The sequence below is a fragment of the Canis lupus genome, chromosome 18 (assembly GCF_048164855.1).
Source record: "Canis lupus baileyi chromosome 18, mCanLup2.hap1, whole genome shotgun sequence".
NCBI classification, from domain to species: Eukaryota; Metazoa; Chordata; class Mammalia; order Carnivora; family Canidae; genus Canis; species Canis lupus.
In genome coordinates this window covers 4,342,017-4,362,497 of record NC_132855.1, presented here as the reverse complement: position 1 = coordinate 4,362,497, position 20,481 = coordinate 4,342,017, and the positions used below count along the sequence as shown (strand labels likewise).

General features: G+C 42.5%; 1 protein-coding gene across 1 annotated transcript in view; it reads right to left on the bottom strand.

Moving 5' to 3' along the window:
- CTTNBP2 (cortactin binding protein 2) overlaps positions 1–20,481 on the bottom strand; it is a 143,882-nt gene that overhangs the window by 111,895 nt on the left and 11,506 nt on the right. The window contains exon 2 of the mRNA XM_072783270.1: positions 20,144–20,251. Within this exon, the coding sequence (XP_072639371.1) occupies positions 20,144–20,251 (108 nt within the window). The remainder of the gene's footprint in view (positions 1–20,143; positions 20,252–20,481) is intronic.

Genomic DNA, 20,481 nt, shown 5'->3' with positions numbered 1-20,481 from the left:
ATTGAAAAAGCCACTTTCTTTTCCCATGATGGTTAAAAAATGATGGGGTATGAAAGAAAACAGAAAGTCAAAGCACAAAAGAGGAAAAACAGAACAGTAACAATTATAAATAGTCGCCATTAGAATCCACAACCAGAACAGCAGATGCAGGGAGGAAACCACAGCAGCCACAGTTCCCCTGGCTTTAGGGAGAACATGGGGGGAAAAGGGACACCTGGTTGGGCCACAATTCTCCAAAAGCTCTTCCAGGCTTCATGGCACCACTCTAACCACTAACTAATCTCTATATGTCATAAGGCGAACAAACAAAAAGCCACAGTGAAGTATAGAAAAGTTGGAGCACTCTAGAAATGTAGACTCAACACCACAAAGTAGTACATAAAAACTGTCCTCTACAGAAAAAGAAAACAGAGGCAGGGGGGAAAAAGATATTCACAGAAAAAAAAAAATCAGAAAATGTGTATTTCTGTGTAACAGAACAAAGATAGAAACAGAGTGCAATACGTCTATGGCTATGCCATAGTCCTCAATCTAACCTCCTTGATACAAAGGCGCATCTGTATTTCACAGTGGAAATTTGGAGTCCACCTAAATCCATCCATTCAATAAATATTTATTGAGCCAGATGCACTAGAGTGGTGAACAAAACAAAATCCCTGCCTTCACAGAGCTTATATTCTAGTGGGAAAATAAAGACAAATGTAAGTATGTTAAACGTATAAACATATATAGTATATTAAATGGCAATAAATGCAATGGAGCTAAAGAAAGCAAAAAAGGAGGATGGGAACTGCACGTGATATGGACAGGGGTGAGATTTTAAAAGAGAAGGGTCGGAGAAAGCTTCACTAAGGTGATGAGAGTTGAGCAAAGACCCACAAAGGTGGGGGAAAGAGCCACGGGTCTGTTCCGAAGCGCTTCCTGGCCAGAGAAAGTAGATGCAAGAGCCCCATGACTGGAACAGGCGAGGCAGCCAGCAGGGCTGCAGGGGAACGAGGAGGGGGACACTGCAGACAGAAGTCAGGGACACCTTGGAGCCCCAAGGCCACTGAAAGGCCGTGGCCCCAGCATGGTGACCACTGAAAGGCTGTGAGCTGAAGGACGACAGGCTCAGCCTCCTGATATAAGAGGACCCCTCTGGCTTCTCTGGAGAAGACGGACTGCCTGGGCGGCTGCACGACAGGGGGACCACTGAGGAGGCTACTGAAACAATCCAGGGTGTCAGTGGGCAAGATAATTACCCCAAAAGATGTCCTAACCTCTGGAACCTGTGACTATATTACCTTACCTGGCAAAAGGGATTGTGCAGATGGGATTAAATTAAGGATATTGAGATGAGACGCTGATCCAAGATTATGTGCGTGAGCTGATTACAGTCACAGGGGTCCTTGAAAGAGAGACGCAGAAGGGTCTGAAGGAGACGTGACTATGGAAGGAGAGGAGGGAGGAGAAATCACTTACTACACAGCTGGCTCTGAAGATGGGAGAAGGGACCAGAAGCTAAGGAATGCGAGCGGCTTCTAGAAGCTGGGAAGGACAAGGAAATACTCTCCAACAGACCCTCCAGAAGGAACCAAGCCCCCGACCACCCACTGTATACTTCTGACCTCTGGAAATATAAGTTAATCATCTGTGTTGTTTTTAAGTTAATTATCAGTAAGTTTGTGATATTTGTTGCACAGTGCTAAAAACTAAATGTTCGTGCCCTCCCCCCGCCCCCAAATTCACACGTTGCAACCTAATCCCCGAGATGATTGGCATTGGGAGCCGGAACCTTTGGGAGGTGACTGGGTCAAGAGGGTAGGTTCTGCATGAATGGAAGGGGGTTCCCTTGCACCTTCTACCCTGTGCGGACATGAACCAGGAGGCGGGCTCTCCACACACTGAATCTCGATCGTGGACTTCCCAGCCTCACTACTGTGAGAAATGTTCGTTGTCAAAGTCACCCAAATCTAGGACACTTCTGTTAGAGCTGCCCAAGTGGACCTAGACAACAGGAGCTCACAGAGAGAGGTGTCCACGGAGGTGGGAGAAGCAGTCAGGCTGTGGCTTACAGTTAGAGCCCAGAGGATTTATAGAGGCTAGATGGGGGGGGGGGGGGAGGAACCAGGTCTTCCTCCAAGATTGTTTTTGATTTTGTCTTCTCCTGGCAACTACAAGAACGGGTTGACTTTTGGTTGGGCTAATGTTGGAAAAAGCCTGATTAGAACAGGACCAAGAGAGAACGGGCGACGAGGAATGGCATCAACTAACAGACAGCCACCTCAAGGAGCTTTGCTCTAACCGGAGGGAGCACGCAGCAGCAGAGGGAAGGCAGGCAGGTCAGATGAAGGACGAAATTCACTGACACAGAGGGCTGGCATAACTGCTGAAGAAGTCACTATGTGAGAAGGCGCAGAAGCCGGTGCACAATGGCCAGCCGAAGCAGAGCCCAGAACAGAGGGTCTGTTCTCAGTGAGCAGAGATGGGAGTGTGTGGTACAGATGCCAGGGACCGGAGTGAGGTGACGGGGACAGGATATGGGAGTTCGGGTTGCTTCTGGCTCTCAGAGAGTTTCAAAGCAGCTGAGAATGAAGCAAAGGGAGGAGGTGCTGGAGGAAGGTCTCAGAAGACCGAGGAGAGCACGAAAGAATCCAAGGGGACAGGTGAGTCAAGTGCTAAGATACGTGGTGCAACTGCCAAGCAGCATGAAGCGCCCGGAAGAGGATCCAGTTGTGAATTCAAAGGGAGGCCGTTCGGCAAGACTGGGTGGCTTTTCTCCAGCCTGTATAACCCGCGCAGGCATGAAGGGGGCAGAGCGTTGAAGTCAGCAAGCATCAGGTGTTTGCCAAGTGAACTGGGCAAAGTGAGAGGACCACAGGGATTCGGAGGGTCTGAAGGAGGAACTGCAGCAGTAACTCATGTAACCTACCAGGGTGGGCGAATTTTGGACCACTGAGGTCTCAGCTTAAATCCACGTATGCAGTGATTTAAAAAACCACAATGTGGAAGAATATCTAGCAATATGTTCACAATGTATCACGAAAGCAGGTGGCCTAGGGGCACCTGTGTGGCTTAGTTGGTTAAGCGTCCGACTCTTGATTTCTTGATTTCAGCTCAGGTCATGATCTCAGGGTTGAGATCGAGCCACGTGTGGCCCCATGCTTGGTGTGGAGCCTGCTTGAGATTCTCTCTCTCCCTCTTCCTGTGCCCCTCCTCCCCTGCTGTATTCTTACAGAAATGTCTTTTCTTTTTTAGAGAGAGAGATTTTATTTATTCATGAGAGACACAGAGAGAGGCAGAGACACAGGCAGTTGGGCGTGTCAAATCCCCCACGGAGCAAACAGGAGTGTAAGACATCAACGAAAACTACAACAACGGTAACAGAACATGGTTATTACACCCAGTTCTTAGTGTCTTCATGACACCAGTTCTTAGTGTCTTCATGATGGAGGTTTTATTTGAATCCAACACTTCGTGAAAGCTCCTTTAGCCCCATTTCCACAGACTCCTCTGAGAACAGGGCTGGACTGAGTGGCTCTGAGCCTCCTGATGTTGGCTTTTGGAGAAGCTGTCCTGAGACTGGCCGCTGGCGGCCTTCTTCCTCATCAGAGTCCCTTTATATCTACAACCAGCATCAGCCACCCGTTTGGCTGGCCATCCTGCTTACTGAGCAGAGAGTCCTTCCAGCTCTCAGGGACTGTAATCAGCACCAGGGATCCTCGGTGCACCCTGATGTCCTGCTACGTGAACACACCTGCTGTACAAGTGACCATCCCTCACACCAGCGGTTCTCAAACAAAGATTAGAATCACTTGGTGGGTGTGTGAAACCACAGAACACTCTGCTCTTCCCCCCGGGGTTTCTGAGTCAGTTCATCTTGGGTGGGTTTGGGGGGTGGGGGAGTCTGAGAATGAACACTTCTAGCAAGTTCCTTTGTGATGCTAATGCAGGTGGTCTGGAAACCACTTTAAGAACCAAGGCCTCAGGGACGCCTGGGTGGCTCAGTGGTTTAGTGCCTGCCTTCAGCCCGGGGCATGATCCTGGGGTCCTGGGATTGAGTCCCACATCGGGCTCCTCTGCCTGTGTCTCTGCCTCTCTCTCTCTCTGTCTCTGTCTCTCATGAATAAATAAATAAAATCTTTAAAAAAAAAAAAAGAACCAAGGCTTCAGTCCATTCTTCTGCTTAAAAATCTTGAGGGGCTGTGCCCTGCCCATCGTGTTAGGTACACAAATGTATCAGCTCGGCATTCAAGACCTCCCAGGTGAAGCCTGGCCTACCTCCTGCTCCATCACCCTACGCCTGTGCTCCAGCCCAACCTACCTCCTGTGGCCAGAGTGTACACCGATTCTGTGTTCCTGACTCCCCCCCACGCCTCGCCGTCTAGTTACTGATGTCCTCACTCTTCAGAAGGCTCCCGGAATGCCCCCTCTGCCCAGAAGGCATCCACAACTCAACTTCATTAGAATGTTTTCGTTTGCGATCTTCTTACACACAAGCCTGCCTTGCATTAGAGTTCATAGCAAGGACACAGCTCTCTGCCACTAGATTATAAGGGGCGGTGGTTAAGAAGATGCACTTGGGGTCAGCAAGGCCTGGGTCCAAGTTCTGTCCCCACTTGTCAGCTGTGTGAGAGACGACACTACTTAACCATGAGTCTGACTGTGAGATAACAACAGCATCTCCTTCAAGGGAGACTGGTGGGGATTAAATGAGATCATCCGTGCCAAGTGCTAAAGAGCAGTCCCGGCAGATAAGGCTCAGGAGATGACAAGCAGTTTTCTGGGTTTATAAGAACATTACCACATTTCTTTGACCCTCCTTCCAGGTGGTCAGGTCTGCGTCTCTTCCTCTTGAATCTCAGCACTGCGACGGCTCCATGGATCCAACAAAATGCAAAGTAACTTAGTGACCCAGATTCCATTGCAGATTCTGTGTCCTGTCTCTTAGGATGTTCGCTGATGGACCCCAGCCACTTTGTGACAGGGGAGCCCAAGCGGGAGAAGAGGAGCCCAAGCCCCGGGCCGCAGGGAGCCCTCTTGGAAGCCGGTCCTCCAGCACCCTCACTACCCACCACTGCCACATGCAGTGCAGATCGTCAGCTGTCCCCACCAAGCCTAAACTACAGATTTGTGAGCGAAATAAATGACATCGTTTAAAGCCTTAAGTCTTAGAGTGGGTTTGTAGCATAGCAACAGGTGACAAAGCAGGCGCCTATTATTACCTTTGCGTCCTTTCTCCTCTCTAGAGGAGAGGATTGTAGGTAAGCATCATCACAAGACTCAAACTTTTCTACAAGGAATAAACTCCCAGGGGATCCCTTTTTGTGAGGAAACACAGAACTTCCTGGGAAAGAATTCATTTTAAAGCAAAACACAACCTCAGTTTTCATCGTGCCTAACCTTGGCAGAACCCTGCAGAATCGACAATAAATAGGATATATGTAAGTAATAAATGGGGCTTTAAAAAAAAAAAAAAAAAAGCTCTTTAAAGTCAGTAGTACAAATAGCTGTACTGCTTTTTAATCTCAAATAGCCCAATAATGCTACACAGGAGAAACTAACCCCCACTTTGAAAAAGCAAGACATACAGGAGGCCACCGTCTGCACGCATCTAAGGAAGGAGCTAGAGACAAAGCACAGCAGGAAACACCCAAAAAGAAGCAACTTTGGGCGAGAGCTGCGCACAACCTAAGGACACACAGTAGGTAAGGAGCAAACTAGAGAAGCGTGGTTACTTTCCTTTCCTAAATACATTAAAATGTTAATATTTTGTTTAGTTATTAGTATTCTTACGTTGACTCCAATTTTTTTTTTTTTTACACGGTCTTCCACGGTGAGTCTGGGAAGCACACCAGTCACGGGACCCGCGCTTAGTGCCCAGTACTTGTGCTCTGCTGCATTTATCACAAATGGGACGTGTTAGTCCTGATTTAGCCTCCTTTCCGAGGCAGGAGGTCCCACGAGCGCAGGGACGGTCTAGATCCTGCTGTCTCCCGAGCGCCCAGCACCTGCCAGGACAGAACGTGCTCAATAAATACCTGCCGGTGAGATGCTGGAGGACTAGCGCGGAGAAGGCCACCGGGAGAACCGCGGCCGATGCTCAATTACTCCAGTGTGAATTCTCAGGGGGCACAAACACAATATCCTTTAAAAATAACAAGGGTTTATTCCCTGGCACTGAAATTGCTTTAGAAATTACTGGTTGCTGTCACGAGTTAGAAAAATACTGTGCTCTTCTCCCGGAGGAGTTATTTTTATTCACAACCTCCTCTCCCGTCTACTCAGGCCTCGTAATACCCCCCAGGAGGGTACCACCTCGCGCCTAGAGCCCTCGCGCAGGATTCAGAGTTCCACGGAACCTGTACTTTAATAAATGTCAACTGTAATTGCCTCCTCAGATCCCTTCTCTCCCTGTTTCTGTCAATCTGCTTTCAAAAGCGGTTAACATAATCTCCCTTAAACACTGTTTTTGTCATATCCTTTCCTACCCGAGCCCACGGTGAATTTCAATCCTCCACTGTTTGAAATTTAAACTCATTAAGAATTTAACATATTAACGATTCCCATTAAAGGATTCTGAGGTCCTCCCGTTAATTGTGCTACCCATCATCCCTCCAGACCAAACTCCCATCTTATCATTATCCCTCACAGGGGCACAGAAACGCACGGAAGCCCTGATGCAGCCAAGCAGAGAGGATGGAAGGTTTCTTCTCCAGACACCAGTGAGGGCTCGTTATTGTGTCAGGACGCTACGAGAGGAAGTCCAACGACTTTCCAGAGTGTGCGTGAAGGACTTCTCTCCAGTCGCTCATCGAGGGAAAATCACTGTCAACTCCAAATTAATTTCTAGGGATTACTTAGACGCTTGTCTAAAATGATCTCTTTAAAAACTATTTGATTCTGTTGATGTAGCCTTTGTGAGAGGGAACCTGAACTCTCTCACAAAGTCAATGATCCATCTGCATTTTAGCATGCTGAATACTGAGAATATCGAACTCCTTACTGGCAGCGAATCCATTATTATCCTGACTATATAACCCACCCTCACAAATTCCCTGTAACTCTAACTGGAAAAAAAAAAAAAAAAGAATTGAAGGATTACATAATTCAAGGAAATCAATACAACAAACAGCCTTTCAAGAAAACCACTCCATTTCTATTTAATGACTCAACTTACCACCTGCCATTTTTTAAGATGCAAATGAAAAGAGAAAAGGTGATCCAGGATCAAAAATGATTAAGAAATTAAATAAAAATGTGAGTACAAAAGGCAGAGTTAATGATGACTACAAAGGGAAGGATAAGGAAATGGCAGTTCCTTGACTATTGATTGGATCCTTGTCCATTTTATGAGTCTTTACCTTCCTGCAGTAAATTCGGATCGTTCAGCACGCAAATGTCCCAACGTGTTCTCATGCAGAAGATGAGAGGATCCTCATTACAGAAAAACGCCAACTTTTTTGCACTTGGTATGATAATTAGAGGAACCGTTTAAGAACCCCATGGATGCTCTTGGGCATCATCCTAGCTGCCATTCAGGCCCTCCGAGTCCTGCAGGATGCGCTTGTTTGTCGTCACCTGGAGCCGACGGACCAGGAGCGAAGCGCAGATGGAGGGGTGAAGGGCGGCGACCGCCCAATGACTCGTGCGCGGCTTCGGCGGCCCAGCAGGTGACAGGTGCGTGGGGAAGGCCCTGGGCACCCACCGCGTCTAAGGCAGAGCCCCCACCGACGCCTCGAGCTTCCACTGTCAAGGGCAGGGGCCCCGCGGGAGGCGGCCACGCCCGGGGTCAGGGCAGCGCGGGGACCCGCGGGGACACAGCTTGCGGTGCCAGGCCCTGGTCGCGTCCTGCTCCCACAGGGGCCTGCAGTCCTGAGCGTCCCCCCAGAAGCGGCCCTGCGGCCCCCGGGGAGCCAGGAGGTTGGCCAAGACGCCCGTCTGGGTCCTGGAGGACGGAGCCACCTCCTTCCAGCCCCCCGCGACTGCGAGCAGGTGGCCGTGCCGCCGAGCCAGAGCCTTCACATGGCCCAGAACACGACGTCAGCGAGGAGAAGGCGCAGGCCGCAGGCTGGAGCTCGGGCTGGCGGCGCCCAGGCCTGTGCTCACCGGCCGGGCCCACGTGCCTAGGAAGCCACTTTCACAACGGACACATATGATCTGACCCCTAGCACACCCTCGAAGCTTCCCGAATTGTGAAGCCCTGCTGGGGGTGGAGCGGTTCTGCTTTAGGGCAGCACCTGACACACCACCGCTCCCCGTCCAAGGTGCCCCCACAGGCAAGCACTCAGGACCGCGGCAGCCCCGCACCCCCCGCACCCTCCTGCAGCCGAGCTGGCGAGGACGTAACAGATGGGCCTTGGCTTCCAACAGGCCGCCCCCAGCCTGGGGAGAGCTCGGCCCTGGGCAGGAAGAGGCACCAGCACTCTCTGAGGTAGGAAGACCGCCACCACTGATCTTAGGACACAGAGGATGGCCTGTAACCCTCAAAGCATGAAGAGAAGGGGAAGGTTTAAGGGGAAGATCTTTCTACTAAGATTGAGGTTCGACTGGAAACAATATTTTCAAGAACCCTCTATGTGCCGGCCCCCGGCTAGGCGCTGTAGCCTGTCATCCCATTTAATTCTTCCAATTTGGAGCCAAGTCCGTGACCACACGCCGAGACCAGAGAGATGTGATATCAAAGCACCCACCCAGCCCCATTTACCTGGAAATTTAAAAGCTGATTTAAAGGCCAAACGGCTGTCATACCCAGACATCAGCACACAGACAGTCCTTTCCCCCTTCAGTCTCAACTTCTCTACGCATAAAAGTTACCGCTCAGGCTTGAATATACAAAATCACGTCTTATGAATTATTTCAGAGCTTCCCCAGGGTTTAGTCTCTGCAATATTCTAACCATTAGAACCTAACACCTGTAGGAGCTCCCCCTTCCCTCACCTGCACGGCTGAGTGCCTAGTTGGTGCTTGATACCAAGAGTGAACTTGATCCATGGTTTGCTTTCCATGGAGGAGTTTCAAGAGAAGTGTTAAGGGCTTGTCACATCTAGCAGTTTATTTTAGCGGAGGGCAAGCGTGTGGACTCCAATGGTCCACTAAAGGCAGGTCAACATGCACACATTCAAGCAGAACACATCCAGACCCTGTTGAAACAATTTTTTTTTTATCGTTCCTAGGTCACTTTCAGTACTACATGAAGCAATCCCCCGCTCCTCTATCCAATCCTATGTGAAAAAGTTAAAAAGGAATTTTATTTTAGAACAGATACACCTTTAGAAATATATAATAAATCTTAAAAAAAAAAGAAATCTATAATAAATCTTAAAGTCTGAAAGAAGAGGGCTTTTGACTATAAAATTCATTTAACGTGAAATTCTAAACCAAACTGGGACAGACTGGATGGGAAAAAGTGAAACTGAAGATAGGATCTTGCCTTTCACAAAATTTCACGTGGAGAACTTACCTTATCAATCTTATTTTAGGTGCACAGCACCTTAACTAAAAACCATCATCGGCTTGTCTTAACTGTCTGAAGAAAGATACTGTTCACCTGCTAAGTGACAAGAGTGATGAACAAGCACGTTTTCCATGCCTTCTTAAAGGGCAATAATTATAAGCATCTGAGATACTCACATTTCTTAGACAACCACGGTGACATCCTGCCTTCACTCTGGCTCTCCTGCAAACACTTCCGTCTGCCTTGTAGCTAGGGTGACCTTTGCAATTTTTTTCCCCTGACAATGATGATCAATTTTAAAGATGGACATTAAATATTTACATTTAATAAATTAAAATTTTAAAGCAGAAAAAAAAAAAAAAAACCCTAAACGCAATATAACTGGGCTCTTAGGATGATCTTTTAGAAAATCGTATCACATCACTGGCATTCTCAAGCTTAAACACTTCAACAGCTGCCCTGATAGAAGACGAAATCCAACCTTCTCATGGCCTTCACCCTCCAGCATGGTCGGGCCTCTGCCTGGCTCTGCATCTGATCCTGTGCCATTTGCTCGGTCAGTCTCTGATTTCCTGCAGGTCCTATAAATTGTCAAGCTCCTTCCTCTCTTAGGGCCTTTGAATGTGCCGCTCCCTTTGTAAGAACACTCTTCTTCCAACTAGATTCACGCTACCCCTCCACATCTCAGGGCTGGGGGCGGGCGAGGGGTGGGCGGGGCGGGGGAGTATGTGTGTCACTTTCTCCGAAGAGAACTTTCCCGACCCAATCTAAAGTAATCTCCCTTCTCATGGCATTCTTTCCTTTGGCAATCATAATTTGAACTTAGATGTTTTGGTTTATTGTTTTAATGTCACTCTCCCACTGGACTCAAAGAGAAAACTCACGCTCCCTGTTTCCCACTCCTGAAACCCGGGACGTCCTTTTGAATGAACGCACACATGGACTGCCTTCTCGAAGATCCTCACCAGGCTCAAATGTCATTTCAAATATGCAATACAGACTTTTCCTTTCTTATTTGTTCAAGACCCATTTACATTTTGACTCCAAAAACTGAAAGGTAGAAGCTAAAATCTCTTACGTTTCTCTCCAAAAGAATCACAACCAAAGAGAAGGCAGAGTTTTGAGTACCGCCTCGGATCCTTGTTTCTTCTTCTAATCAAGACAGAGTTAGTCACGAACATGGCAAATGAAATTCCCATGAGAACACGTGGCCTGTAGCTTAGCCACTGAGTGTTACAATGAGGTGGTTAAAAGGTTATCAGGATGCCTCAAAGGTGCACTCGGTATTCTCAGATCAAAGGAAGTCATTCTTAAAAGGAACTGTTAAGTGAACAGTCCCCCAAATTATGATAACCTTCAAACTGCACAAAACGTATTCCTGTTTTCATGCCATTTGTAACTCTGAATCTATCCCGAGCCCAGTGTAAAACAAGCAAGCTTTAATTTTCCTCACAAATGTCCTAATGATTCACAAATAATCATCAGCAAGAAGATGCTGCTTGAGTGAGTTCTGTTGCTAAATAATAGTGATAAACATTTTGCTTTCATAGCACTATCAACCTCCATTTCTTAATATATAAAAAAGCACTATGGGCAGCCCCTGAGGCGCAGCGGTTTAGCGCTGCCTGCAGCCCAGGGCGTGATCCTGGAGACCCTGGATCGAGTCCCACGTCGGGCTCCCTGCATGGAGCCTGCTTCTCCCTCTGCCTGTGTCTCTGCCTCTCTCTCTCTCTCTCTGTCTCTACGAATAAATAAACAAAATCTTTAAAAAAAAAAAAAAAGCACTATTTCGCCTGGTGTTCCATTTTTTCTTTCCTTTCACTAACAGTTAAATGTTCATGAGGGAAAATAAAATTTCTCAGAAGAATGAAAATTGAGGTTTCCTATGTCTGTCTTACTGGGCAAAATATAACGCTATTTACAAATCATCAGCTATTTGTATTTTATGAAGAGTGATTTGCATTCAGAAACAACACACAGCGTCTGGTCAACTCCTCTTCCTGTTTCTCCAGACATGGAACAAAGGCGTTATCTCAGCGGACAGAAAAGGAAACAATTTATGTTTTCATGAATTCAGCTCTGCTCAGCAAATTAATTCATTCATTAATTAAAATGAACAAAAAAGGGGTATATTTTGGTCAATCAATTGCCCGAAATCATAGGAGAATTCTGAAATACAAAAGACTCCATGTTTTACTTAGCTGAAATCAGAATGCTCCTCTTTTATCATGATTTAGCAGACATGTCATAGGAGGAAAACCTCACAATACTCTGTAGCATAGCAGTGGCTGCTTTCAAAACCAGAGTGGAAGCATTATTCTGTTTAGTGACTTTAATTTATTTGAAGAGATTGCCTTTGTTCTTTTGAAGACTCAACCCTGAGCCATAGAACTATACAGGTTTTTTTAATATATAAAGCATTTAATTTCTATGTATAAAACTATAATAAATTTTAAATAAATGTGGTATGTTTTGAAATGTGTTTAATGGGCATTTTCAAATGTTTATTTTTGAGGGAAAATAAAAAAATAAAATATAAATAAAATTTAAAAAATCACTACCATAATAAAATGTATTTTTAATTCCAGTATAGTTAATACATAGTGTGTATTAGTTTCAGGTCTCCAATATGGTGATTCAACAATCCTACACATTACACAATATTATGATAAATGAATTTATCACTCATTTATCACACAACCTATTTCACTCATCCCTCCACCAACCTCTCCTCTAGTAACCATCAGTTTGGTCTCTATTTAAAAGTTTGTTCTTTGTCTTTTTTCTTTGTTCATGTATCTTTTAATTCCACATATGACTGAAATCACATATTTGTTTTTCTCTGATTGACTTATTTCACTTAGCAGTATATCTTCTAGATTCATTCATTGTTGCAAATGGCAGGATTTCATTCTTTTTTCTAATATTCCATCGTGTGTGTGTATACATACACATATGTACATAAATATATGCACACATCACTTCTTTATCCATTCATCTAACAATGGGCATTTGGGCTGCTTCCATAACTTGGCTATTATAAATTATGCTGCAATAAACATACAGGTTGCATATATCTTTTCAAACTAGTGTTTGTGTATTCTTTGGGTAAATACCCAATAATGGAATTACTGGATCAAAGGGTAGCTCTATTTTTAACTTTTTAAGGAACTTCCATACTGTTTTCCACAGTGGCTGCACCAGTTTGCATTCCCCCAATACTGGATGAGGGTTCCTTTTTCTCCACATCTTCAACACTTGTTGTTTCTTGTGTCTTTGAGTTTAGCCATTCTTACAAGTGTAGGTGATAGCTAACTGTGGTTTTGAATTGTATTTCCCTGATGATTAGTGATGTTGAGCATTTTTTCATAAGTTTGTTTACCATCTGGGTGTCTTCATTGTAGAAATGTCTGTTCCTGTCTTCTGTCAATTTTTAATTTGTTTTTTTTTTTTTTTTTTTGGTGTTGAGTTGTATAAGTTCTTTATGTATTTTGGATACTCTTTGTTGGATAAGTCATTTAAAATATCTTCTCCCACTCTATTGATTGTCTTTCAGTTTTGTTCATTGTTTCCTTTGCTGTGCAGAAGCTTTGTATTTTGATGTAGTCCTAATAGTTTATTTTTGCTTTTGTTACCCTTGCCTCAGGAGACCTATCTAGAAAGATGTTGCTATGGCCAATGTCAGAGAAATTAATTACTGCCTATACTCTGTTCTGGGATTTTCATGATTTCAGGCCTCACATTTAGATCTTTAGTCCACTTTGAGTTTATTTCTGTGTATGGTATGAGGGAGTTGTCTGGTTTCATTCTTTTGTATACAGCTGTCCAGCTTTCCCAACACCATTCATTGAAGAAACTTTTTTCTCATTGCATATTATTGCCTCCTTTGTTGAAGATTAATTGACCACAGAATTGTAGGCTTATTTCTAGGTTTTCTATTCTGTTCCATTGATCTATGTGTCTATTTTTGTGCCACTATTACTATTTTGGGTTTAACTTTATTTTTTTAGTAGTCTCTACACCCAATGTGAGCTTAAACTCACAACCCCGAGCTCAAGAGTCACCTGCTCTTCCAACTGAGCCAGCCAGGTCCCCCGGTACCATAACACTGGTTTTATTACTACAGCTTTATAGTATATACTGAAATCTGGGATTGTGATACCACCAAGTTTAGTTCTTTTTTTAAGAATGCTTTGGCAAAAAAAAAAAAAAAAAAGTAGAATGCTTTGGCTATTCAGGGTCTTCTGTGGTTTCACAGAAATTTTAGTTATTATTTCTTCTAGTTCTGTGACAAATGCTATTAGTATTTTGATAGGGACTGCACTGAATATGTATATTGTTTTAGGTAGTAAGGACATTTTAACAATATTTGTTCTTCCAATTCATGAGCATGAAAGTTCTTTCCATTTCTTTGTGTTGTCTTTAATTTCTTTCATCAAGATTTTACAGTTTTCACACTACAAATCTTTCATCTCCTGGGTTAAATTTATTCTTAGGTATTTTATTATTTTTAGTGCAATTGTAAATAGGATAGTTTTCTTAATTTCTCTGCCAACTCATTATTAGTGTATAGAAATGCAACAGATTTCTGTATATTGATCTTGTATTCTGACCTTAACTGAATTCATTTATTACTTCTAATAGTTTCTCAGTAGAGTCTTTAGGGTTTTCTACATATAGTAACATACCATCTGCAAATAGGGACAGTTTTACTTCTTATCAATTTGGATACTTTTATTTATTTTTCTTGTCTGATTGCTATGGCTAGGACTTCTCTGTTGAGTAAAAGTGATAAGAGTAGACATCTTTGTCTTATTCATGATCTTAGGGGAAAAGCTCTTAATTTTTTTTTACCATTGGGTATGATGTTAGCTGTCAGTTTTTCATATAGAGTATGTTGAGGTATGTTCCCTGTAAACCTACTTTGTTGAAATTTTTTTTATCATGAATGGATGTTGTACTTATAATGAAATGTATTTGAGCAGCATTTTCTTGACCAATGTCACTTTATAGAAGTGGTTCCCAAATGGGGGCAACTGTGGACCCCAAGGGAAGACCCGTTTGGCTGTCATACCTGCAGAGGTACTACTAGCATCTAATAAACAGATAGACCAGGGCTTCGGCAAAGCATATCACAATGTACAACATAGCCCTCTTCTCACAATAACCACAACAAATACCAGTCCCAAGTATCAATAGTGCTGAAGTGAGATAACCTGCTTCAAAGCAAAAACCATTCAAAGCATTGTTTTAAATTGAGTTTTGAACCCAATGAACTGTTTATGTTTTTTAAAAAGGAAGATCATTCTAGACAAAATCTGAACAGAAGTAGTCACAATCTGAGAAAACTAAAACATGGCCCCAAATGACATGACTTGGAACAATTTTAAACATATAAAAGGGGGACGCCTGGGTGGCTCAGCGGTTGAGCATCTGCCTGTCACTCACAGCATGATCCCAGAGTCCCAGAATTGAGTCCCACATTGGGCTCCCTGTATGGAGCCTGCTTCTCCCTCTGCCTATGTCTCTGCCTCTCTCTGTGTCTCTCAAGAATAAATAAGTAAAATCTTAAAATATATATATATATAAAAGGTATATACAAAAAAAAATAAAATAAAAGGTATATACAACGTTGTAAGTGGACAGAATTTTGGCATAATTGTCTCCACTTATATTCATTTTGAACTTTCATTTTTAGACCTAGTACACAGTAGGTATTCACCAAATATTTGAGGCAAAGAGGAAAGGAAAGATCTATCTTCTTGTACCATACCCCAGGATATTTTATAACATTAAACCAAATTAATGGACTACATTATGTTATTAGGTGTCCTCCAAAGTCCTCCCTTCCTCCATATTACTGAAAGGAAGCCAGCCAGCCAGAATAATTACCCAGTCTCCAACTCTACTGGGTGTGTCCACAAAAGTTCTCCCTGACACACATGATGTTGCTTTTCTTCATTCCCTCTCTTGCTCCCTTTACCATAGGTTTAGGATGCAGACATGGCACTGACACAGTTTCAACCATGCCAAAGAGTCTAATACCCTAAGGAGAGCCATAAGATAGATATAATTTGGGCTACTGAATGACCTACTTGGCTTAGAACTACTTCTCCAGCACAGATTGCTCACTTCCAGAAGGGTACATGAGAAATAAACTTCGTATTTAACCTATCATACTTTGCGCCTCTTTGTTTCAGTCACTTATACAAGGCAATTCTATAATTTGATATCCCCTATGACACAAATACTATAAATGCATTCTGTCTGAAAAATTGTTAAACTGGTAATTTAAAGAAGTTTCAATGCAAATAATACTTGAAAATCTGTGTTTTACAGTAACTATAGGTTATGAGGAAGAAATGCCATGTCAATAATACTGTTAATTCTCATTTATCAATCTAAAAGGAAAAAGAAGGCATACAAGAAATCTGGATCTGATTGCCCAAGGAATTCATAGTTTCAGTGATGTAATATTTATGTAAACTCACACTAATGACAGCCAGCTGGACCCTGTAAAATGTAGGCTGAAACACAATTTTGACCCTAAAATTCCGTAATTATAGCATTTTCATCTTCTTGTCCTTGTTTCCCTTTGATTAAGGCACTGATAAAAATTCTAGAAGCAAGAAGGAAAAGAAGTGAAAGCCAGAAGATTCCACAAACTAAACAGTATCAAATAGATGATCTCTTAACAGGTTATATATTCAAATTCTGAATATGCAATTAAATTTAATTCAAACGGCTCTGTATCTCTCATGGTTTTCAGAAAATGTAGCTGCTTCTCCTAGAGCACATTCTCAATTAAACTTCAGTTTTTTCTTCCAAACTTCATTTGGCATATCTGTTTAGTCAAAGATTTATTCCTAATTTTTGTGGATGAGGGGCAATCACTGATAAAATATCTCTTATGCAATTAAAATATATTTCAGTTAAGCAGTCATATTTTACAATAATGCTACACTTATTAAAATATAATCTCCCCAACAAAAATTAATCTCCTGAATATTATATGTTATAAAGTCAAGGACTTCTACTGGGAAATATTTTTACCTTAAACACGAAAGTAATAAAAGTACCAAGATACCTATTATAATTTCATAACATCTTCCCCTCCAAATCATATTTATGAATTGTTCTGATAAGTTTATTGCCATTAATCCAATAATCTACGTAATTGTTTGTGATAACTTGAAAATCAAAAAAACCCAAGGGCCACCTGGGTGGCTTAGTCAGTTAAGCATCTGGCTCTTGATTCTGGCTCAGGTCACGATGTCAGTGTCATGAGATCAATCCCCGCACTGGGTTCCACACTGAGTGTCGAGCCTGCTTTGGATTTTCGCCCTCCCTTCTGCCCAATACGCCACCCCCTGCTGCCACTCACACTCTTAAAAAAAAAAAAAAAAAAAAAAAAACACATCAGGGTAGCATGATTTAAAAGTAAAGCTTGGTCTAAAATATCTTTTTAAAGATTCTAAAATTCTAAAGGATTTGAATACCTCATAACACAATCATTTCTAAATTTTCATATAGTTCATGGTATAAATTAGCTATATTTTTAAAGGAGTCACAATTTATATATTAATTTTAAAAATATTTCCTACATTCAGAGAAATATTACTTTTGACATTTTTTTTAAAACAAGATGTATTTCTCTCCCAATTGAATAGCAATATACTGATTGCTGATTGAGCAGATTTTGAATTTTAATTCAGGAATATCTTTATCGCATTATATGAAATAAAAATAAAAGTTTCACATTCTCTCTCCTTCCCATTTTTTTTAGCCAGCCACTAATTTATATCCCATTAGTAAAGCAAAAGGCAATTAAACGACACATCTGAACCCAAGTAAATAATACCCTAGTTTCAGTAGTTCCAGTGAATGCACTCAAGGGAACAGTGAGTGACCACAGTGAGTCTACGATGGCTATGACAAATATAGGAAAATGGTATCATCTACTCTTAAAATTATCTAAACAAATCAATCACAATTCTCAAAATTTTAAAAATGACAAAAAGCTTTAAGAATCTCCAAACATACCAAGTTCATGGATGCTACATTTTCTACCGGAGATGAAGTCACCATCTCCCTGGGCTTCCTTTTTGTTTGTCTAGATTTTAATCTATAAACAAAGTAGGCTGGTGTCAGCCAGTGCTTCTCCACAGGCCAGTCCCCTAGAAGGTGATTTGGAAATAGGCAGAGCACTTTGTTTTCATGGTGACTGGCACGTAGGGCAGGGCGAGGGGTGTGCCAACATCCAGGAACTGTCTCAAGTATCCCTGAACTTTCAAATGTCCCTCTATTCATTCCTTTCATAGAACCTTCTCGGTATGACCACTTGAGCTAAAGAGCAACTCCTTTTACACATAAACAAGTTGTTTTAATTTAGTTTTAACAAACATTAATTTTCCAGGGCCTCAACTTCCATGTAAATGTGCACTTTTGTTTGGAACTTTACCAAGATTCATTCACCATCTCAGGGGAAAAAAAAAAAATCACCTCATGCATGGCAAATTCGCTCAACTGTATCGGACTCCCGATAAGCACGCCTGGATCAGGAATCTTTTGCAATGACTGCACTCATGGCAATGCTACCAATAGGTGCAAACCGCCACTTACTTCTTTATCATGTCTTCCACTAGACATGTGTGAGCATTTGTACACTGAAATGCGTATTTTGTTATAAATTATTTCCTGTTATCACAATCAGGGCAATGTACTGAATATTTTTAACATAACCTACTTACATATACAGTTATCTATACACTTCATTGCGGAATAATTAAATAGTAATGCAAAACATTTTATAAAAGAAACCAACCCCCTCCCCAAAACCCCCACTAAATTTGGAGGGATGCAAACCACTGACCTAGATTATGTAGTAAGGCTCCTTGCAACTCCAACATTTCTTGATTCTACGGAAAAACTTTCATTTTGGCAAGCCCTGATCATTACCAAACCTTTAACTCTACTCTTATATTTGAAAGCATAACGATTAAGTTAAAAAGAGAAATAGGGACGCCTAGGTAGCTCAGCGGTTGAGCATCTGCCTTTGACCCAGGGCGTGATCCTGGGGTCCCAGGATCAAGTCCCGCATTGGGCTCCCTGCATGGAGCCTGCTTCTCCCTCTGCCTCTCTCTCTCTGGGTCTCCCATGAATAAATAAATAAAATCTTTAAAAAAAGAGAGCGAGAGAGAAATAATACGGTTGCTCAGGTGATACGTAAAAACACAGACTCTGCTAAACTTTCAAACATTTGCACAAGTGGTGGGAGATGTCACAGTAGCTGATGCCTTTTTCAGGTTAATAGAGAGAGACAGAAAAATACCAGAGGTAGAACTGGAGCCTCCACATCCATTTGGTCTCAAAAGTCTACACTATTGGGCTCACAGGTGACCCTGTCCCTCCTTTGGGCTGAGTGCAATTTTGTCTGTGATATACTGTCTTAGCAATTCTCCCACAAAGTTCATTTGTCAAGAAAATATACGCTGGCAAGCAATGCAAATGCTTCAAGTGTGGAATGAGGTGAATACCTCTCACAACCAAACCTCCTGCACAAGTCTACTTGGCAAAGCTTGTCATTCAGAAAGCACCACCTTCAACTCATTATTGGCAGCTGGTATAACTCTACTCCTATTTTTCTGAGGCAATCACTCTCTGTCATCAGACTGAGGAGTAATTATCCCCACGGTACCAATTTCCAGCCTGTGAAAATTAACTGTAGCCACCCCTTCCCTACACAACTGGATTCTCAGCACACCCACCTTCTTCATTATGCCTGACCATCCACCATTGTTATTATACCTCTTTCCCCCACTCTATTAGCTCCCATATGAGGCAAAAATTCAGCATCTATAGATGTTCATATATTAGATGACCTCCTAAGACAAAGTTTGAGGACCCCCCACCTTGGGGGGAGAGAGGGGGTGTTCAGGAAACAAGCCCGTACTTCATAGATAATAAATATAGCCATCCTGGCCAAATGACCAAGATTACATACAAAGTATTTACTATAAAAGAAAAAAAACAGAAACACTTAGGTTTGGCTAATATACCAAAACAAGTACAAGACTAACAACCACCAATGATAAAACTGTGCATTAAGAAGACTTAATGTTATTTTTAAAGCAATAAAAAGCTTAGATATTTAAATAATGTATAGAATACTTCACAAGCTGTGAAAATTTCAAAATTTCTAGAAGATCGGATGAAAACATAATACAACAATGGGAAGGTATATGTAGTTTTTAAAAGATAGACATGTTAGTTTTTAACTCTTCAGAGTTTCAGAAAATAAGAAGTCATTTATAATTTACACAGGAAGGAAAAGCTCTATTATCAGCAACATCTTTTATAAATGACTCTCTTAATTTTTCCTCCCTGACCTCACAGGCACATATGATACCAAACTTCCAATTTTCTAAAAACTTATAACCAAATAACCACATGAAACAAAACAGCTTAAGTCTCAAGTTTCTCATGCTATACACTTTAGTCTCAATCCCCATCATTAGACTGACCATCTGACTTCAGTGTTTGGGGTTTATAAAGATTATGGGTTGGCATTTGGGGTGAGGGGTACATTTTAATCAGATGTAACATCTTAAATATACACGGTTCAAAAATTAAGAAAAGCAGCTTTGCCATTGGCCCCGAAGAAAGAAAATGATACAGCAACGGGGCTTGGCCCCAGAAGCTTCTTACCCGCAGGGCCTCGATGACCAGGTCTCTGGCCTCCAGCTCCCCTTCCATCACGCTGAGGAGCATCCGGAGCTCTGATTTACTGAGGGTGTCCACATCAAACTCTTTTTTCTGTAACACAAATATTGAAGAAGCAATCACAAAGCTCTTCATAAGACAATACACACATCTTCAGGTATGCAATGGATCATTTTTATCTCAGTGGCTCAGCAAATCCCAGCAGCGCAGGGGCCCTATTCAGCAGCAGACAATCTATGCCCAGACCTTCTAGGAGGGGGTAGAAACCAGAAGGCCTAAATCCCAAATCTCTTCACTAAGGAGATCTATTTTCTCCAGCCTGC